This window comes from Ursus arctos, unplaced genomic scaffold (assembly GCF_023065955.2).
Source record: "Ursus arctos isolate Adak ecotype North America unplaced genomic scaffold, UrsArc2.0 scaffold_21, whole genome shotgun sequence".
Taxonomy (NCBI): domain Eukaryota; kingdom Metazoa; phylum Chordata; class Mammalia; order Carnivora; family Ursidae; genus Ursus; species Ursus arctos.
Window position 1 is genome coordinate 47,227,742 of NW_026622886.1, and position 18,848 is coordinate 47,246,589.

The 18,848-nt window shown below is 37.3% G+C and overlaps 1 protein-coding gene across 25 annotated transcripts in view; it reads right to left on the reverse strand.

Annotated features, from left to right (window-relative positions):
* Positions 1 to 18,848, reverse strand: part of SLC16A7 (solute carrier family 16 member 7) — a 724,207-nt gene that overhangs the window by 60,456 nt on the left and 644,903 nt on the right. For all 25 annotated transcript variants that reach the window (XM_048217844.2, XM_048217842.2, XM_057316176.1 and 22 more), the window contains 2 exons: positions 16,583 to 16,711; positions 14,284 to 14,527 (listed from right to left, as the gene is read on the reverse strand). In XM_048217844.2, the coding sequence (XP_048073801.1) occupies positions 14,284 to 14,497 (214 nt within the window). In that variant the 5' untranslated portion in view covers positions 14,498 to 14,527; positions 16,583 to 16,711. The remainder of the gene's footprint in view (positions 1 to 14,283; positions 14,528 to 16,582; positions 16,712 to 18,848) is intronic.

An 18,848-nucleotide genomic window follows, 5' to 3' on the forward strand; every position in this document is an offset into this window, starting at 1 on the left:
CATCATTCCCTTATATAATAAAAATTATCTTTTTCAGTCTTCTCTTGGTCCCTACATTTTCTTCCTCTCTCACTACGATTCCAATAGTGTAGAATTTAGTTAACACATCTATTCACATAGTCCCTACCCTTCATAACTTCATATTGTTTTATTATATCTCTTCTTAGACTTGGTATTTCCACTGTGTAAAGATAAAATCTGATTGCCTGTCTTGATAGAAAAGGATTCTCCATTTCAAAAACAAATACACACTCACAAATATGTGTTTCTGATCATTTTAGTTTCTCTGTTTCAAATTTTCTCCGGCTGCATTATGTTATTTGTATGGTGCTCATTGTCTGCATACACTGTGTTAAAATCTGTTCAAACACAATGCACAGCCATTCACAGCAGAAGGTGATAAAGCACAATGGCTTCGCTGTTGTTATGATGGATTCTGCAACTCATGCACTTTCACATCAGATAGCTTTTCTCAGTCTAGTGCATTGAAATAGACAAGGGGGGGGAAGAAACCTAGAAGACAGAACATAAATCTGGTCTAAAGGTTAAATCATCTAATTTAGACAATGTCTAGAAGAAAGATAAGCAAAAGGTGGTCAAAGTAAGAGAAAGATGGATCTTTCCCCCCCTATTTTTGTAATTTTTTTGTAGGTGGACATCTAAGGCAAAATTGGCATTATCACATGAGACTTTCTTTTCTTCTTAATCCATTTTTCCTAGTTTCCACACTGGAGGTGCTGTCCAGGTCTTTGTATAATTTTGAATTTTCAAAACAGCTTAAAACATTTCAGTGTTAGAACATTACCTTAACAACACATAGGTTTAGATGGTGAGATATGTTTGCTCAGATAACCACACTGTTCTTCCTTATTGTGTGTAATTAGGTGAGATGAAGCTCACCAACAGAGAGTTTGGAAATATACTCATGAAAAGCAGCATGGATTTTTTATTTATAAGGAACTGAAGCTGAGAAGTATTAAGTAACTTGCCAGAGCTACTCAGCTAGTATGGGGCAGCCCTGGAATCTGAATGTAGCCAAATTCAAGTCTTGGGTGGCTCAGTCGGTTGAACTTCCGACTCTTGATTTCGGCTCAGGTCATGATCTCAGGGTCCTTGAGCTTGAGCCATGCATGGGGCTCCACGCTGGGCATGGAGTCTGTTTAAGATTCTCTTGACCCCCTGCCCTTGCGTTTTCTCTCTCTCTCTCTTAAAGAAAAAACATGAACAGTTACAGTTGGAAGGTCATGAATAACTATAATTGCAGGCAAAACTAATATCCAAATTAAGCTAATCTAATTTAGGCCTATTATATTCATTCAATGGTAAAGAAATATTTATGACCTGGCTAAAGCAACAAAAAAGTATTGTCTGAAACCAAACAGAAACTTGGATTCTTTGAGACGTGTTTTTCTGCTGTTACCACTGACCCCTAAGGGAGAATGAATGAATGCTGAAGATAGAGAAAGCAGATCGCATTGCTGTTTTCAATTTTGATTCTTTACAAGTAGAGAGGAAAAATACCTATATCTAATTACTCAACATTAACTGATGTTTCATTCATTAAACCTAAGAGAATACAATGATTCAAAAAGACAAAATAAGAGGTCACAAATATGAACTTAAAATATGAAGTGATTAAAACTGTCCTCCTTTTTTCTCCCATAGACTTATTTTGGAATATCAATAATGTACGTGGGGGATGGAGAAGGCTGTTTTCCTGGGGACTGTGGTTTTGCAAGCACTTAACAGATTGCCTCAAGCTTCTAGTTCAGTTGTGTTTGAACTAAGATGGAAGCCAACTTTAAGGAGCAGAGGTTATGCTGCCATTGAAAAGTTTATCCAGCTTCTAAAACACATCGTGCTTAATTTAAGGAACACCTCCAAGTAATATTTTTGCCACAACATAAAGGTACTTAATATCCTTTCTTGTGTGAAGGAGTGTTCATGAGAGAGGCTCATCATTCATTTTATCGGAGTTAATTCCTTGAACTTGTTTTTCTTTATCTGAGAAGGAAAAATTAACTCTACATGGATATTTTACATATATTTTAAACTAACTGTGAAATACTTGTCTTACCCAAGCAGCATTTGGAAGGTTAATGAAAGCCTCTATGTGTTCAAGAGCACTCTAAGTAAGGTTATTAAAATTCAACCCTTTGCATATTTCTGGTAGAGGGGGAAAAAAGTTTGTCCCAGACAACAAGGGCATGGAATACAGAAAAGCTTTGAAAAGTTTCTCAATCTCTAGATTAATGTCCACGATTTGGAGGATGATAGAAATCTGTACCATTGAGACAGACCTCTGTTTCAATGTTTCTGTAGCCCTGTTCTTGCCCAAAAGTCAAATATCCAATTGTCTGTTCTTCGTGCCACATGGATTTCACAATCGGCATTTCCACAGCACATAACCACTTCATCTTCCCACGAGTATCATGACAGTTTACACCAGTTGAGATAAAATCTCCAACATTTTTAACTTACTCTCTGAATTTTTCTCCTAATTAACAGGATGTTAATTAATATTAAAATGGTACTTTAAAGCTTTGGGTATCTAGAAGATTCTTATACTTTCTATATCAATGTAAGTCATGGTTATGAACATTGAATCACCTGGAGGAAGTTTGGAAAATCTAAACAAAACTCCAAATCACAAACACACACATTTCTCCCTTTAGTCCCCTTTGTTCATGATCCATATTTCATTCGTATCCTTGTGTCCAGATTCTTTGTTTAGTTATCCTCTGAAAAGAACAGAAGAATCTGAAGTAGATCAGAATTCTATCTCCTGGGCTTAGTCCTTTTCAGCCTTCCAGTAACATACACGGATTCCTGGGGTGCTGAGAAAATGTACAGGTTGCTTCCATTTGGTCCCTTGAATGAATCTCTAATCCAATCACCGACTGCATGAGTTGGTGAGGCCAAAGAAGAACAATGCGAACCAAGAAAATGCTACAATCGTCAAACATTCCCAGACTTTGCAGAACACATGCCAATCAGAATCATTCAGGGCTACAGAGCACCACCTTAGCATCGGTCCTCAAAAATCTACCAAAGCTTCCATAGCAGTTCTCCAAAGGCTTAGACGTAATGCCCTTCTACTGATGATAATGATTCTAGGTGTAATTATGATTATTTTAATAGCTTGAGAAAGATGTATTCCTTCAGGAGAACTTTGGTAAAATCTAGAGTTATAATCAATGCATACCTAACAAATGCTAATGTAAATAAAACAACTGTAATAAAACATTGGGTAACTCCAAATCATTTCGTACAGCATGGGAAACAGCAATTCTATCAGAGAAAGTCCACGGGTAGGGTGCATCCTCCTTATCTTCAGATTCTATATTTAAACAAACAGGCCTACTCACTAAAATTTATTTGTAACTCCCAAATCAATACTTGCAGTGCTTTCATGGTCATCGCCAGAGATGTGCAGAGTGGGGAAAAACTGAAACCTCCTGCCATGCAAGTTCCCAAGGTCAAGCAAGGTGACACTGCCTTTCTCATAATGTAAACAAGTGTCCTTGTCCCTATTAAATGTGCCATGTTTTCCACTTTTGTACTTTTTGTTGATGATTTTGCTGTTTAAAAATGGTCTTACAGCCTAAGGCCTTAAGTACGGGCTAGTGTTACTAAGCACAAGAAGGCTGTGTTGAGCCTTATGGAGAAAATATATATGTTATATAAGCTTTATTTAGGCATGCATTACACTGCTGTTGCTGTGAGTTCAATATTAATGAATCAACTATTAAATGAGATGTCTTTGAGCAGAAACACACATAAAACAAGGTTATATATCGATCAGTTGATGAAAATAGAACCATGGGCTCAGAGGAACCTAACCTTGTATTTTCCCTAGGAGCAGGAGTTCAATACTCACTGGTTCAGTGTCTGCTGCAATTTCATAAAACATAACTAATATGAATAATGAGACTCAACTGCATTTTAACACATTCAGAATTATGACCCTAAGATAGAACAAACACAGGGAGAGTGCCCAGAGTGCCGACATTGGTATTCTAGATGGCCATCTTCTTTGTGTCTGCACAGGCACAAAATATGTTACCCAGGATAATTTCAGTAGATTTTAGGCCATCAACTACACTTCTCTCCATCTTTTCATCATATGTCCATCACCTTCACTTCCTTTGGGCTGCTAGGGCTCTCCATGGCCTTTCCCCCTTTAGGGCTTTCACTTATACTATTTGTTCTGCTCCAAATACTTTCCTTCCTTTCATTACCCCTTCATCCTCATCTTTGGGGGCACCTGGGTGGTTCGGTCGGTTAAGCGTCTGCCTTCGGCTCAGGTCATGATCCTGGGGGTCCTGAGATTGAGTCCCTGCATCAGGCTCCCTGCCTAACAGGGAGTCTGCTTCTCCTTCTCTCTGCTGCTCCCCCTGCTTGTTCTCTCTCTCTCTCTCTGCCAAATAAATATATAAAATCTTTAAAAAAAAAAAAAAAACACTTCATCCTCATCTTTCAAGTTCAGCTCAAAAACAATATTTCCTGATCATATGCTTATGAGAATTCTTTTTTTTCATATAAATTCTATTTGTTTCTTTTCTACACAGTTTCATGGAAACTACTGTGCTTCCTTACTCATATATTTGAAAACTGCAATTAAATATATAAAATTTATTATCCAGGGGCGCCTGGGTGGCACAGTCATTAAGCGTCTGCCTTCGGCTCAGGGCGTGATCCCAGAGCAGAGTTTCCTCTGCTCAGAGCCTGCTTCTTCCTCTCCCACTCCCCCTGCTTGTGTTCCCTCTCTCATTGGCTGTCTCTCTCTGTCAAATAAATAAATAAAATCTTTAAAAAAAAAATAAAAAATAAAAAATAAAATTTATTATCCAGTAAGCACAGCCTGTGTCTGATGGCTCTGTGTGACTTCCCTGAGCCAAGCCAGTACTCTGCCCATTGTTCATGCCCAGTGTATATCTGTAGAATAAATAAATGATGAATGAAATTATATAGGGTCTTCTCCCTAGTTATGACACTGGATTACCCACATATCCCCACCTCTGATGATCACAAACAAATACTTGTATGCTACCTGGGCTGACCCAGTGTCTCTGTCACAGCCAGCGGCCTTGTCTTAAGGTCAGATCTATGAGCCCCATATGTGCATATCTATTTTTAATCAGCTAAGTAAATACTTACATAAGAACAGCCATCTAGATTAATCATTCAAAAACCTCTCTGGATAGTGCAATTACTCTGCCAAAGTCACTACTGTCATAAGAAGAAAGAAAAGAAAAGAAAAGAAAAGAAAAGAAAAGAAAAGAAAAGAAAAGAAGAAAAGAAAAAAAGAAAAGAAAGAAAAGAAAAGAAAGGAAAAGAGAACGAAAAAGAAAAGAAAAAAAAAGAAAGAAAAGGCCAGGCAAGGCAAGAAAAGGAAAGAAAAGAAATCAAATGGTATTTCAAAATCTCTGCCATAATCCATCAAACTTGAGTCACTCACAGCATATGAAAAAATGAAATTTAATTACTATTTTATAAGGTCCTTTTAAAATAGTTAATTGAAAAAAAACCTGTTGCATATTCTCAATCCTAATATAAATGCTGTTTGAGAGGGCATAGAATGGTTCCTTGCTTTGAAATAAATATTCACAGAAATAGTCTTCAAATTAATCAGTGTAGTTCAGGAAAGCATTTCCTGCTAGACCTCACTAGGACCTTTCAGGAACTTCACCTCACAAGTATCTATCACATACCCTATACTACTTAAAGAACACACTCAGTGAGGATGGACAGTAGTTCACAAAATATTAAGGAAGATTAAAAAAAAAAAAAAAGTCCAAAGCTGCCTATATTAGTCTGCTTGCATTACCATAACAAAATATACTAGCCGAGGCATCTTAAACAACAAACATTTATTTCTCACAGTTCTGGGGGCTGGAAGTCCAAGGCCAAGGTGTCAATTTGATTCCTGGCGAGACTGCCCCTCTTGCTGTGCATTCCTACTGCCTTTGCTTCGGGTGTACGAAAATGCAGAGAGAGCTATCTCCCTTCCTCTTCTTATAAAGCCCCCAACCCTACTAGAGTAGGACCTCACCCCGTGACCTCATTTAACCTTAATTCCTAAAACCCTGCATCCAAATACAGCATTTGAATTTGAGATTTGGTGGGGAGACACTGCCTGAATCACGCTGCGAAGCTGATTGCTCCGGTAGGCCCGGCACCGGCGCTCCCCATGGCGGCAGGCTCTGTAGCCTCTACCACAAATCCCACTGACTCCCAACAGTGACGCCTCTTTTACGCTCCTTCTGGATCACGGATTAGCTGTAACCACCTCACCCGAATGTATTCCTTGAGGCATCTGTTCCTTCCTGTCAGTAGTTTCTGGCCTTATAACACTAGGTTGATGGGGCCTGGGTGTACGAGGTGCAAGGAATTCTGAAAAAGTGAATTTCTGGCTTTTTACTTGGGAAGGCAGGAAATCATGAAGTTGGGAATCCTCTAACATAGGAAGGATTTCAACAGTACATGAGAGCCCGAAAGAATGACAAATGTCCACTCCACTACCTGGATAGCAGGAGGCATGGGGAAATGCCACAGCAAATATATGAGTAAACGCCATGGAATTTCTTTTAGAACTGAGTATTGACCTATTTATCTCTTAGATTACCCTCTGTTTAAAAATCTTACTGGCACAGGTTGTTCTAATCAGACTTACTATCGTCCTTGTACCTGATCTGTGGTTTCATTTTATAATGGCTAATATCAAGACCAACAACAACGACAGGCAAAACTCCATGAATCAAACACGAAACATCCCTAGGCATGAAACTCGGTGCTTAATATACATTGTAATCATTCGTCCGTAACAATGACTCTGAGCAGCAGATACCATATATACACACACATATTTTTTCTATGATTTTACAGATGAGGAAAATGAAGATCCAAGGTCAAATGGGTGGCCCAAGCCACAAAGTCGCAAGTCCACATTTTATATCTGTTATTCTGGAGCTCATTATTTTAATGACAATGCTTTCCTGCCTCTCACTGCACTATTAAACCATCAATAAACCCTCCTGAGATCCCAGGATTTTCCATATCTGAGCTCCACTCAAGGGGCCAACTCTTGTAAGTGCAACTAAATCCTCTAGATAACTACTAAGTTTTACATTTCATTATGTGATTGTTTCTAAATAAAGAATATGCATTTCGACATATATCTAACCAGCTCCTTAACTACAAAGAAACTATCTAAACATCAAGTGACCCATGAGTGATTAGTAAAAAAGCAACATGTGGCTTTATTCTCAGGAAATTATAGATTCGTTTACTTTTAAAATAGTAAAGTAGTGAGCACTGATTGTGCCGTCCCTTCACATACTTTCCCTCTTCTGGGGAGAATGTCATCCTTCTATTAGGGAATTGCTCCTTTCCTATCCCAAGTATATAGTTCCACTCCGGCTGCCATTGCCAGCCCCCCATTCACCCACTGCCTGTAGGGGCTGATGCAAAGTAGGCCAAATCCTAGCCATCTTCCCTAGCATTTGTCAGATTATAACTTAGGGAAGAGGGGCAGTCTCATGTCCAATTTGACACTGAGATGCTGGCAATCATCTTCCCTCTGTCAGGGGAAGTATACCAAAATAAATAAACAAAGCTGCCTCACTGTGAGAAGCAGAGGAGAGAGGAGACAGAGCAACGTGAGAGACAGAAGTCAGGGTAGCTGGTGGACCTGGAAGCCTGGTACCTCTCTGCTGCTTCTCATTTGTACATAGGAACATTTCTCTTTAGACTCAGGTTTCTGTCATTTGCAACCGAAACACATTTGCATAGAATATGTAATAATGCAATAACATATGTTGGAGGAATTTAAGTCCAAAATCAGGAAAGATATTCTTACCAGGCCATAAGTTAATAAGCAGGTTCTTTTTATACATTGGTAAGGAAAACATTCACTGTCCAAAGAACACCTATCAAAAATGATTTAAATAAAGTTTCTTACATTTTTTGTTCTGCTGAAAATAAAATTTAGCAATAATCCAATATTATTTGAATTATCAGCTCTCTGTAGGGACAGCATCTCCTGAATAAGGTTACGACTAAGCATACTCAAGATCTGCCCTTGATCCAGGCCTCCTTCCATTCCTGTCTTAGAAGGGACACAGAGACATTTAATCATAGAAAGCTCCACAGGCATGATTTGATCCCTATTTCTGTGCCTTGAAGTGCAAGTGCCTGCCTCTCATTTATCCCCGTGAAAACTGGCAATTTCAATTTCATTTGAGACACTGAAGGCTTCCTCTTCTCTACCAGAGTTCTGAAGTAGCCCATGCACAAACCTTCTCATGTTCTCATGACATGAGCTAAATGACTGAAGACATTGCATAGTCTGTTCTAGCCGGCGCTCACAATTTACATAATTTATAATGTAATTACACAGTAATCTAAGCCTTTATGTCTGTATTGATCTGTATAATACAGGTTTTTCTGTACAACTAACTACAGAGGCTTAATCGAGATTTCTTCCGTAATTATTCAAACTATCCAGTGGGTCAAGGATCATCCCCTTGCAGCCAGGTCATATGAAACAAGATTGCTGCCAGGAGAGGAGGAAAAAGGAAGATGCACCCCAGCTGGAATTCTTTAGTCCAGGTGTCCCGCGATGACATATATCCTTCTACTCTCATTTCATTGCTCAGAACTAATCACTTGGTCTCCATCTGCGTGTAGGGAAGTTGGAAAATATATAGGAGCGCATGAATATACAGTGAGCAAAATGATTTCTGCCACACTATACCATATGTCGTAGGAAAACATTAGCAGTATCTATGTTCATGGATTTAAAAAAAATCTATCCTAGAGTAGGTATAAAAGATGCAGGGGTGCCTGGGTGGCTCAGTCCTTAAGCATCTGCCTTCGGCTCAGGGCGTGATCCCGGAGTCCTGGGATCAAGCCCCACATCAGGCTCCTCCACTGAGAGCCTGCTTCTTCCTCTCCCATTCCCCCTGCTTGTGTTCCCTCTCTCACTGGCTGTCTCTCTCTCTCTGTCAAGTAAATAAATAAAATCTTAAAAAAAAAAAAAAAAGATGCATAGCCTCCTTGCTTGCATAGGACTATCCGAGTGTACTTCTGGGACTTTACAAAACTAAGGTGAACGCCCCAGGTAGGTCTCAATCTCAGGAATGGAATGAACTTTTTTATTTTTTTTTTTGGCTGCGGCTAAGAGACAGCCCTATATGAATTATTTTAGTAGGCTCCTTCATTCTGCAAAATATTTAGAGCATAAAGCAAAATAATGTAGTGAGGTTAGACTTAAAAAAGAATAGAAAAATACACACTACATATTACAACTACCAACCTCCCATGCCTAAAACCTTTCCTTCTTGGCCTCCAGTAAAAAAAAAAGGCTGATTGGTCTGATGATTGGCCCCCTGTGTAAAGTTTTCCATCATAAAACCATCACCCTTACCTTAGTACAATTGGCAGTCACTGCTCACAAAGAACAGAAGAGTATGTTACCATGGAGACAAAGCCACCTCTCCCCTCCAGAATGGCTGATTCTTCCAAGTCATAACAGATATTACCAGAAAAATAACATGAGGTACTCACAGAGATTGGCAGCCCCAAAGCTGTATTCGGTAATTGTGTAGCTAAGCAGATTCACACTATCTTTCCGTAGAGTAACAAAGACAAACATTGTACTAAAAGATAATCCCATATAATCACTGTTTATAAAATAAATCCCCATATCCATCTAAACAATGTGGAAAGTTCAATTTGTAATATGTTTTCTATCTCTACTTAGTGCTTTATTAATGGAGTGACCACTGTGTTTGACCTATTTGCTGAAATTTGCTAGAACTCCAGGAGACCATATGGATGACCAGATGGGTTGCTGTAATTTAATGTCACTATTCTAAGGATGAAGTAAGGGATAAACATAATTTGCATTCTTTTCCATCCTTCCTGCATACCTTTTATTAGTTTCATTTTTAATTCAGACATCAGAAGGGAAGATAATACCTTGCTACCAAGGCTCGGATGCCAACTAATTACTACGAGAGACTCCAGTCCTGACATCACAGGCCAGGCCTCAGAACACACTCCATCTTACCCAGTGACCCCACCGTGGTGATTAATAGGTTGAGTGCTAAGCCCTAATGAGTATGTCAGATCTTAGATGTTCTCTAGGCTAACGTAATTAGCATTATGTTGAACAGAGTATTTCAGTTACTGGGTAGACAGCCTCATTAAACTTCATACTAAACTATATGCCTTTTCACCTTATGGTCTTTGAATTTATTTTATAATCATCAACCTAAAAGGCCACTATAAATAGAGATCTTTCAAATATTAAAGGATAATTTAAATATTTTTAAATCAATTATTGATCTTCTCCTCCAACAGTGAATCTCTATGTTGTACATGAAGTGTTTTTCAGGGATTCCTGTTGAAATGCAAGTTTCTGGACTCCACCAACAGAAATTCTGCTAACACGGGGTTTGGGAGAAGACCTGCAACTATGTGTTTTTAACAAAAGACACATGATTCAGAAGCAGAAAGTCTGTGGACCATATTTGAAAAAATACTACCACTTTGGTAATAGGAGCAAAATCTGTGTCTTAGATTAATTGAAACTATCGGAATTTATTGTTCTAAATAGTTATTAAGTTTCTGAAAAAAATTATTTGTATCCACATAAGGGGGACTGTTTTCATATTGAGATTACAGTTTTAAATGTACCAATTCTTTCTTATTAAAAGATCAAAACAATTATCAAGATAAGACACCTGTGTTATTTGCAACAAACCATGTAAAGTGTAATGAGTTCTCCATTAACCAGTGGATATGGCAGGTAATAACATTTCTATCCTGCAGGCCAGGGGCCTGGGATTGCTTTTGCACTTTCAAGGGAAAGACCACAGAATTTCTGCAATTACTGACTTTTCTCCATGGCCAGAGATGATAAACAAAATGTCTCAGTTTTGACAACTAACGATCTGAGCAATATTCCAGTGACTTAGTGGCTCTCACCTAGACATTACCATTATCAACTACTACATAAGTATCTTCGTGTGTCTAGCATTGGTTTTCTTGAAATAAGCAGAAAATCCCCACTGATCTTTAGTTTAGACAGATTTTTTTCATCTATTACCCTAAACATTTTAAGGTATTTTTTTTCCTGAATTGATAACTACTTATTTAACCAAACTACATTTTTTTTTTAAAAGGTAGGCTCCATGCCCAGCATGGAGCCCAACACAAGGCTTGAACTCACAACCCTCAGATCAAGATCTGAGCTAAGATCAAGAGTGGGACACCTAACTAACTGAGTCACCCAGGCACCCCCAAACTACCATTTTTTTGATGAGCTTCAAAAGAGTTCTGTTTTTGGCTATTTATTTATTTATTTGAGTGAGAGAGAAAGAGAACATGAGAACAGAGGGAATGACAGAGGGAGACAGACAAGCAGACTCTGGGCTAAGCCCAGAGCTCAACACAGGGCTCCATCTTATGACCCTGACATCATGACCTGAGCTGAAATCAAGAGTCAGACAGTTAACCGACTGAGCCACCCAGGTGCCCCTCTTTTGTGTTTTTTTTTTTTACATGTATACTATATATATTAAAAATAGGAAATAAGAATATGAATAAATTGAAAAATTTAATAATAAATATATATTATAACTATTTACATATTATAATTTGATACTGAGATTTAATGGTTTGAGAAAAGAAACTGTATTATTCTTCATTCTACACCTTTTTGTAGATCCAGCCAGGGAATCGAAGGCTATCATATGACCATGGCAAGTCTATAAATACATCCTACTTTCACTGGATGAAGAATGATTGCTGAGGTATCAAGCTCTGTCTGAGACTTATTGGATGCTATCCTATTCTATTTCTTCCTCTAGGAATCCTGCATTTTCCAGCAACCCTGGCTCCTGTCTCTAGGTAGAGCTACATAAGATTCTGACCAGTAGATTATGTGCAGAAATGTTGTTTATCCCTTCCAGGCCTGGCCCCTAAAGTATCCCACATGATCTTCCATGCTGTTTGCATTCACTCTCTGTCTAGCCAAGTGGAGCAGATTTGGAAACACCACAAAGTCTCATGTGATGGCAAAACCATCAGATGAAACACTGCTTGAGCAATAAGTAAATTTGTATTCCTTTGAGGCACGGGGACTTTGAGGTTATTTGCTTAAAACTAATAAAGTCAATTAAGACTTGACTTAACGAAAAAGTTATACAAATTTTTGTCTTGCTTATGAGTTGGTCAACTCCCTATTCAGTATAAAATTATGACTGTATAGTTCAAATTCAGTAGATTTCTATGAAGTCACTAGAGGAATCTGTCTCAGTTGTATTTAAGAAGGGGGGAAACCACGTACCTTAATGTTAGCATATTTTGGAGCTCAGGACAAGATGACCTGTGTGTTGTTCTAGTAAAACATTAAATAACACCCAACCCTTGCAATAGAGGAACAAAACCAGGTACACAGTGTCTATTGTTTCTATATCATCAGAAATGACACAGTTAGAATCCTTAAAGCAATGGTCCAAAGGAGATACTCAAAGTGTTTTAGAAGCAAAATTTTTCACTGATCCACTCAAACAGCATTTTAAAGATACCTTTTAGTAGTGGAACAAAAATGCACCCATTTAACCTAACTAAAAAGGGTAAGGGACACATACTGGATTAATGTAAAATCACTGACATATAGAAAGCAGAAAACACATACCAATATGCACTTGTGAACACCGGCACACACACACACACACACACACACACACACACAGGATCACAGGGGTCACATTTTCACTTGGTAGTACCATAAAGAGACAGTATCCTGTAGATTAATTATTATGTCACTGACAAATGACCTTGTGGGAGTAACACCTGAGTCAGGTCTGTAGAAGGCCTGGCCTAGATCTGGCTCTATCACTTTCTAGAGGTAAAGAGGAAGATATGAGAAAGGCAGAGAGCATGACTCAATGTTTGGAGTCTCGATTTCTATCTGACACTAATGAGCTCTTTGTCTTGGGAAACTAGTTTATGTCTCTATTTCTTCAATTATAGAATGGAGAGAAAATAATACTGATCTCATGCATTGTCACGAGGATTAAATCATGTGATACACAGCAAGCATTTAGAGAGGACTTAGCTGAAAGTAAATACTAATAAATATTGGATATTATTGCTAATGGTATATCCCTATCACTATGAGCCATATTATCCTCGACTGTAAGGTAAGAAATTGTGCTAGGTGATTTGTATGATTTCTTCCAGTGCTTATATTCTGAGCTACACCTGCCTCTTAAAGTCAAATATCCAGTTGAAAAATGAAAACTCTAAAACCTAAATATTTTACAGGATGACTTTAAAAAATGTAGAGACCATCTGGTCTGCTGTTGGATTGATTTAAAGAAAATTAGTGACATAACGATACACTAATAATTCCATTTTTTTAAGCATTCGGAAGTGATATCGTTCTTTGATTTGTTCTCCCTCATGAATCTTACCCTCATCTGAACATGGAATGTAACAAAATAATTGTCAGGCAACCATTTACATTTACAAATGTCGTATTAGGGGCGCCTGGGTGGCTCAGTTGGTTAAATGTCCAACTCCTGACTTCAGCTCAGGTTATGATCTCACGGTCGTGGGATCAAGCCCTGCATCAGGTCTGCACTCAGCAGGAAGTTGGTTGGAGATTCTCTCTCCCTTTCCATCTCCCTCTACCCCTCACCCCACTCTGTCTCAAAATAAATAAAATCTTTTATTTTAATGTCATATTTAATGAGTACTACAGAGATAAGGAATTATTTTGATCACAAGAACCTGAATGGATCCAGAATGTACATGATAACACTCCATTTCTGCAGCTGAAGGTGAAGTACTTAGTAGGCTCACAGATTATCAGCAACTGGAGTTTCTTTCTCATTAGGAAGAAAGGATTTCTACCAACTGTAACAATGGTAGAAAATGATACTAACACTATGGTATAGACTTTATTGCAGATTAAATGGAAAGTGCCTCCCTTGGAAACTCCATAATTTCGTAAACATTACTTTGTTTAAAGAAATCCTCATTCAAATAAATACTCTAGTAATACTAAAGAACGAAGTGAACAGCTCGAGATGCAGAGTCGATAAAATTATTAAAAATTCATTTGGAATTATATTTTTGGTTGGTTTTAAGTGACTATAATACAAAAACAGCGCTTTAATATACGAAGACATTACATGTAAAGCACTGTGGCGTGGAAGCATTGTTTTCTTAATCTGGAATTCCGTTTATTCCCAGAAATCTTACCTCCTGCATACATAACAGCCAGCATAATGGATGATATCCAGGCTATTTCACTGTAGCTAGTGTTGAATATTTGCTGAATTTCTTTGAAGAATACTGTGACAGCTTTGGGGAATGCGTATGAAAATCCAATGGAGATAAAGGACGCTCCAACCACCACCCAGCCCCAGCCTCCATCAGGAGGTGGGTGTAGAGGGGGACCTACTGGTGGTGGCATTCCTGCTCCTCTAGTCGAGATTCAAGCAACCTATTTTAAAAAAATGAAATAACAGTTTAAACCTTATTTCCATTTTCAGATATTACTCTTGAGAGTCACCAAAATAATATTTTATAGTTACAAGCATATAATTTCTCGTGAATATTTTTAATATTCTCATACTCAGAAAATCAACCCCCAAAATGGAACAATGTATGTAACTAAAACTGAAAGCGTTTGTTTATGGAAATAAAAACTACTCAAAAATTACTCAAAGAATTCAGATCTGCACTGAAGTACCAACCCAAAAATAAAAGCTATCTCTATCTGAATTCTAAGCATAATAAAAATGGAGGTGTCATCACTTAGAAACAGAATACTCTCTTGTTCCAAAATATTTAAGATTTTCTTTACAAAGGTTAAAAAGGACCATGTATGTATTAAATCTGATAGATTGTAAAGAATTATAGATTTTTTATTATTAGAAATATTAGATTATTAGAAATATTTTAGAATTTTTCTACTTTTAATAATTGAGAATACTTAAAAATATTTCAGCATGAACCTATTTTCTAGACCTGTCACATTAGAACTTATATGGTTTTAATGAATTAATTTTACTGCACTTCTCAAAATGGGGCTAGCTATTATTTAATAATGATACATTTTATGCATTTTTTGTAGCAATAAAATTCTTCCAAACAAATAAATGGTATGTTATTGTTTGTTAAAAGAAAGGACTTTCTCTTTGGATATGCCTAGGAACACTTACCCGCTAGCTTTATGGTGTAAGAGCTCACACTCTCCTGCGGAAGAAATGATCACATACAACCTCACATAACTGAAATTAAATTAAAAATATTGGTTCCCTAACATCAATGTTTCTTTGTGGAGTAATGCTGTTTGCTTAGCTTTTAGCTGTAATTGCCAGCATTTTTCAATATCTTCTTCTTACTACTCTCATTTTATTTGTGAATATGTTTCAATTGAAATGTAGAAGAAAAAGAAACAATTTTCTATTGGTAAAATAATGTTGGAAATAAGTTAAGAAAACTAAATTTGCCACATGTTTTCAGAAAACCCACCAAAAAACTAAACACATAGCTATGAAAGCGGAGACAGGTTTAATTTTTGTTTAGTGTCAAATTATATCAAGGATATTTTCATGTACTTTTCAGATTTCGAATGAAAATATTCTCTACATTAAACTTCTGTAATTTGTCCAGAGTTATACCAAAGGACTTGGCTTTCAGAAATTCATAGAGGAAAAATGATAAAAATGAAATTTAAAATAGGTAGAGAAGTTCTCTGCAATTTTCCTGTTTGCATAAAAGAACCTTTCATTATTAATTCATGAGTTTAAACTATTGTAGCTTTTATCACATCTGCTACTGTAAACACTTAGAAATACTAGATGATTTCTCAGTAACTTCAGAAAAAAATTTCTAAATAATCTTAAATACATTGTTTAAATATATCAATAGGAATATTGAATTTTACTAATATTTAAATCATGTTATGAATATGAATACTAAAATTTACTAATGAGCTAGGTTAATGTTGGGATTTCTATTGTATAGACAGGAATCTATGCTCATAGAAAACTAAGGGCCTTAAAAAAGATTATGTAACTGAGTTATTTTTTTCTCCTCAATCCTCCTTTTTTTGTATTGTTATTTTTTTCACCAGTTTATCTCTGTATGTAATCTTCTGTATCTGTTTCCAGAATATTGACTTGATTTTAATTATAACTGCATAGTCCAGGTTGAGAGTCACTATTCATGCCTCTTCACTTCCTTATCTCCTAGCTGTTTAGTTTCTTCCATATAAATTGATATCTTATGATCTCTTAACTAAATTATTAAAGAGTGGACCCTAACCAATTAACCCTTGAAAAATTCCACTTCCAAGATTACTACCTGTTCATTATTAAACAACTCTTGGGTTGATTAATGATCAAGATCTGATTCATACACATTTACTGGCCTCATGTTATTTTTCTGTGCACAGCTCTGTAATATTTTCCACGACTTATACCTGTTGTGTCTTTTTCCTTTTATTTACGGAAATAATCAAGAAAAGCAGGAATTAAAAGTGTAATTTTACCTGTTGGTAGATGCCAACTTGAACAGATTTTTTTGGATTATCCGTGGAATTTTAAGTCTAGTCACTATTCCTTGAAGTGATATATGAGGGCAATGCAAAGGGAGAGAGGTAGAGCAGACTCTGGATTATCTAAAGAAATGAAAAAAACAAAGGTTACATGTATAATTGAGTTCCATGAGCCTCATTAGATCAGCTGGCTTTAATTTATCCCAGGATATTATGACCATATTTTAATAATTAGCAAAATTTCTTTGTCAATCCATTGACAGAACTGCTAACGTATGAACAAAATGATCAAACATATATGCATGTGAAAAAAATTATAACTATAAAATGAAGAAATAGTTTTTTTAAAATAAATAACATTAGATTGCATAACTACCATTCCGAGACAGAAATTCATTGGCATTCATTAGCTGTCACTCAAATAATTTCCTATACTCATTTAAATAATTTACTCTAAAATTCAGTTAAAGAAACTATCCATTGACAATGGAAACAGATTATTGAAAAGAGAATTATTAGAAATATTATCAAAAAAGCTTTTTGGAGGGGAGGGGGGTGGGGGATGGGGTAGCCAGGTGATGGGTATTAAGGAGGGCACAGTTTGTAACGAGCACTGGGTATTATATGAAACTAATGAATCATTGAACACTACATCAAAAACTAATGATGTACTGTATGGTGGCTAACTTAACATAATTAAAAAAAGAAACATTATCAGTAATATATATGTCTCACTATAAGACAGACTGGTCATGAAAAGGACTAAAAGTATTTTAGGGATCTTCTGATTTAGAATTAAAACTTCCTAATCAGAACTAGGTGACAGGGGCGCCTGGGTGGCACAGCGGTTAAAGCGTCTGCCTTCGGCTCAGGGCGTGATCCCGGCGTTCCGGGTTCGAGCCCCACGTCAGGCTCCTCCTCTATGAGCCTGCTTCTTCCTCTCCCACTCCCCCTGCTTGTGTTCCCTCTCTCGCTGGCTGTCTCTATCTCTGTCAAATAAATAAATAAAAAATCTTTAAAAAAAAAAAAAAAAAAGAACTAGGTGACAGATACATTCAAATTTCCTAATACATCAAATACTTTCATTTCAACTTAAATCTTGTGCTGAATACATAGAAGCTAGTACTTAGAGTTTATTTTGTTTAAGTTGGACATTCCTTTGCCTAGATTAAAGCTGGAAAAAAGTCAACTCTGAATTAAATAACCAGTTCCCTGCTTTGCATGTAGGGCCACGTATCCTGAAGCGTTGAAAAAGGCAATGCAGCCACCAGGCTAAATGAGATTTGTATGAGAGGATGAGGAAAGCTTGTGATCTAGTTGCCAAGTCAGTGAGAAACTGTGAGTGGGAACTAGAATGATTAGTCAGGGAATTATAAAGTCATGAATAAAACCTGAGAAATAGATAAGGCTGAAATTAAAGGTTTTTTAAAAGATTTATTTATTTATTTGAGAGGGAGAGAGAACATGAGTGGGGGGCGGGGCACAGGGAGAGGGACAGAATCTCAGGCAGACTCCCTGCTGAGCTCGGAGCCCCACACACATGCTTGATCCCAGGACCCTAAGACCATGACCCAAGCTGAAACCAAGATTCGGACACAACCAACTGAGCCACCCAGGCTGAAATTAAAACTTTAACTTGTGCTCAGAATAAAGAGTTACAGGGTCTCCCGGGTCTGGGGTAACAGCGGTGAGGAGAAACATCTGTTCTGGTCTTACCAGGGGCCTTGGGAGCCTTGGTAACTTTTTTAAGCCGGGTAGTTCAGGGATGGCAGCCCCATCCTACTACATGTAACCTGCCCATCCAAATGCAGAAATCCTTTTTATATTTTGAGGAAATATATTTCCTGTCAGTGTCCTCTGGCAGAGAGAGCTGGGGCAAAACCTCTGAGGAAAGCCTGACGCATTTCTGAAAACTGGGCTCTGACCTTCCAGTCTATACTTAATTATCATCACGCTTTATGGAGGTCAGCACAGAGGCTACAAGAGATCTTGACAAGTCCACGTTCTAAACGCTCTCCAACATTTCTACAAACCTTTCATACTGCTTTAACCTGACTAGTCTATTTTCTTATAGAAAGACCAACTCACATCCATGGCTTCTTTCAACAAATTGGCCAAAAATCCAAGAAGTTATAACTTCCTGCTTGGTAGTTATATTAATCTATTTTACATCCCTTTCTCTACGTCTACTAAACTATCATATTTTAATACACGTTTATGCAAATATATTCATACGATCCATATGTTGGTCTTTAGCTTT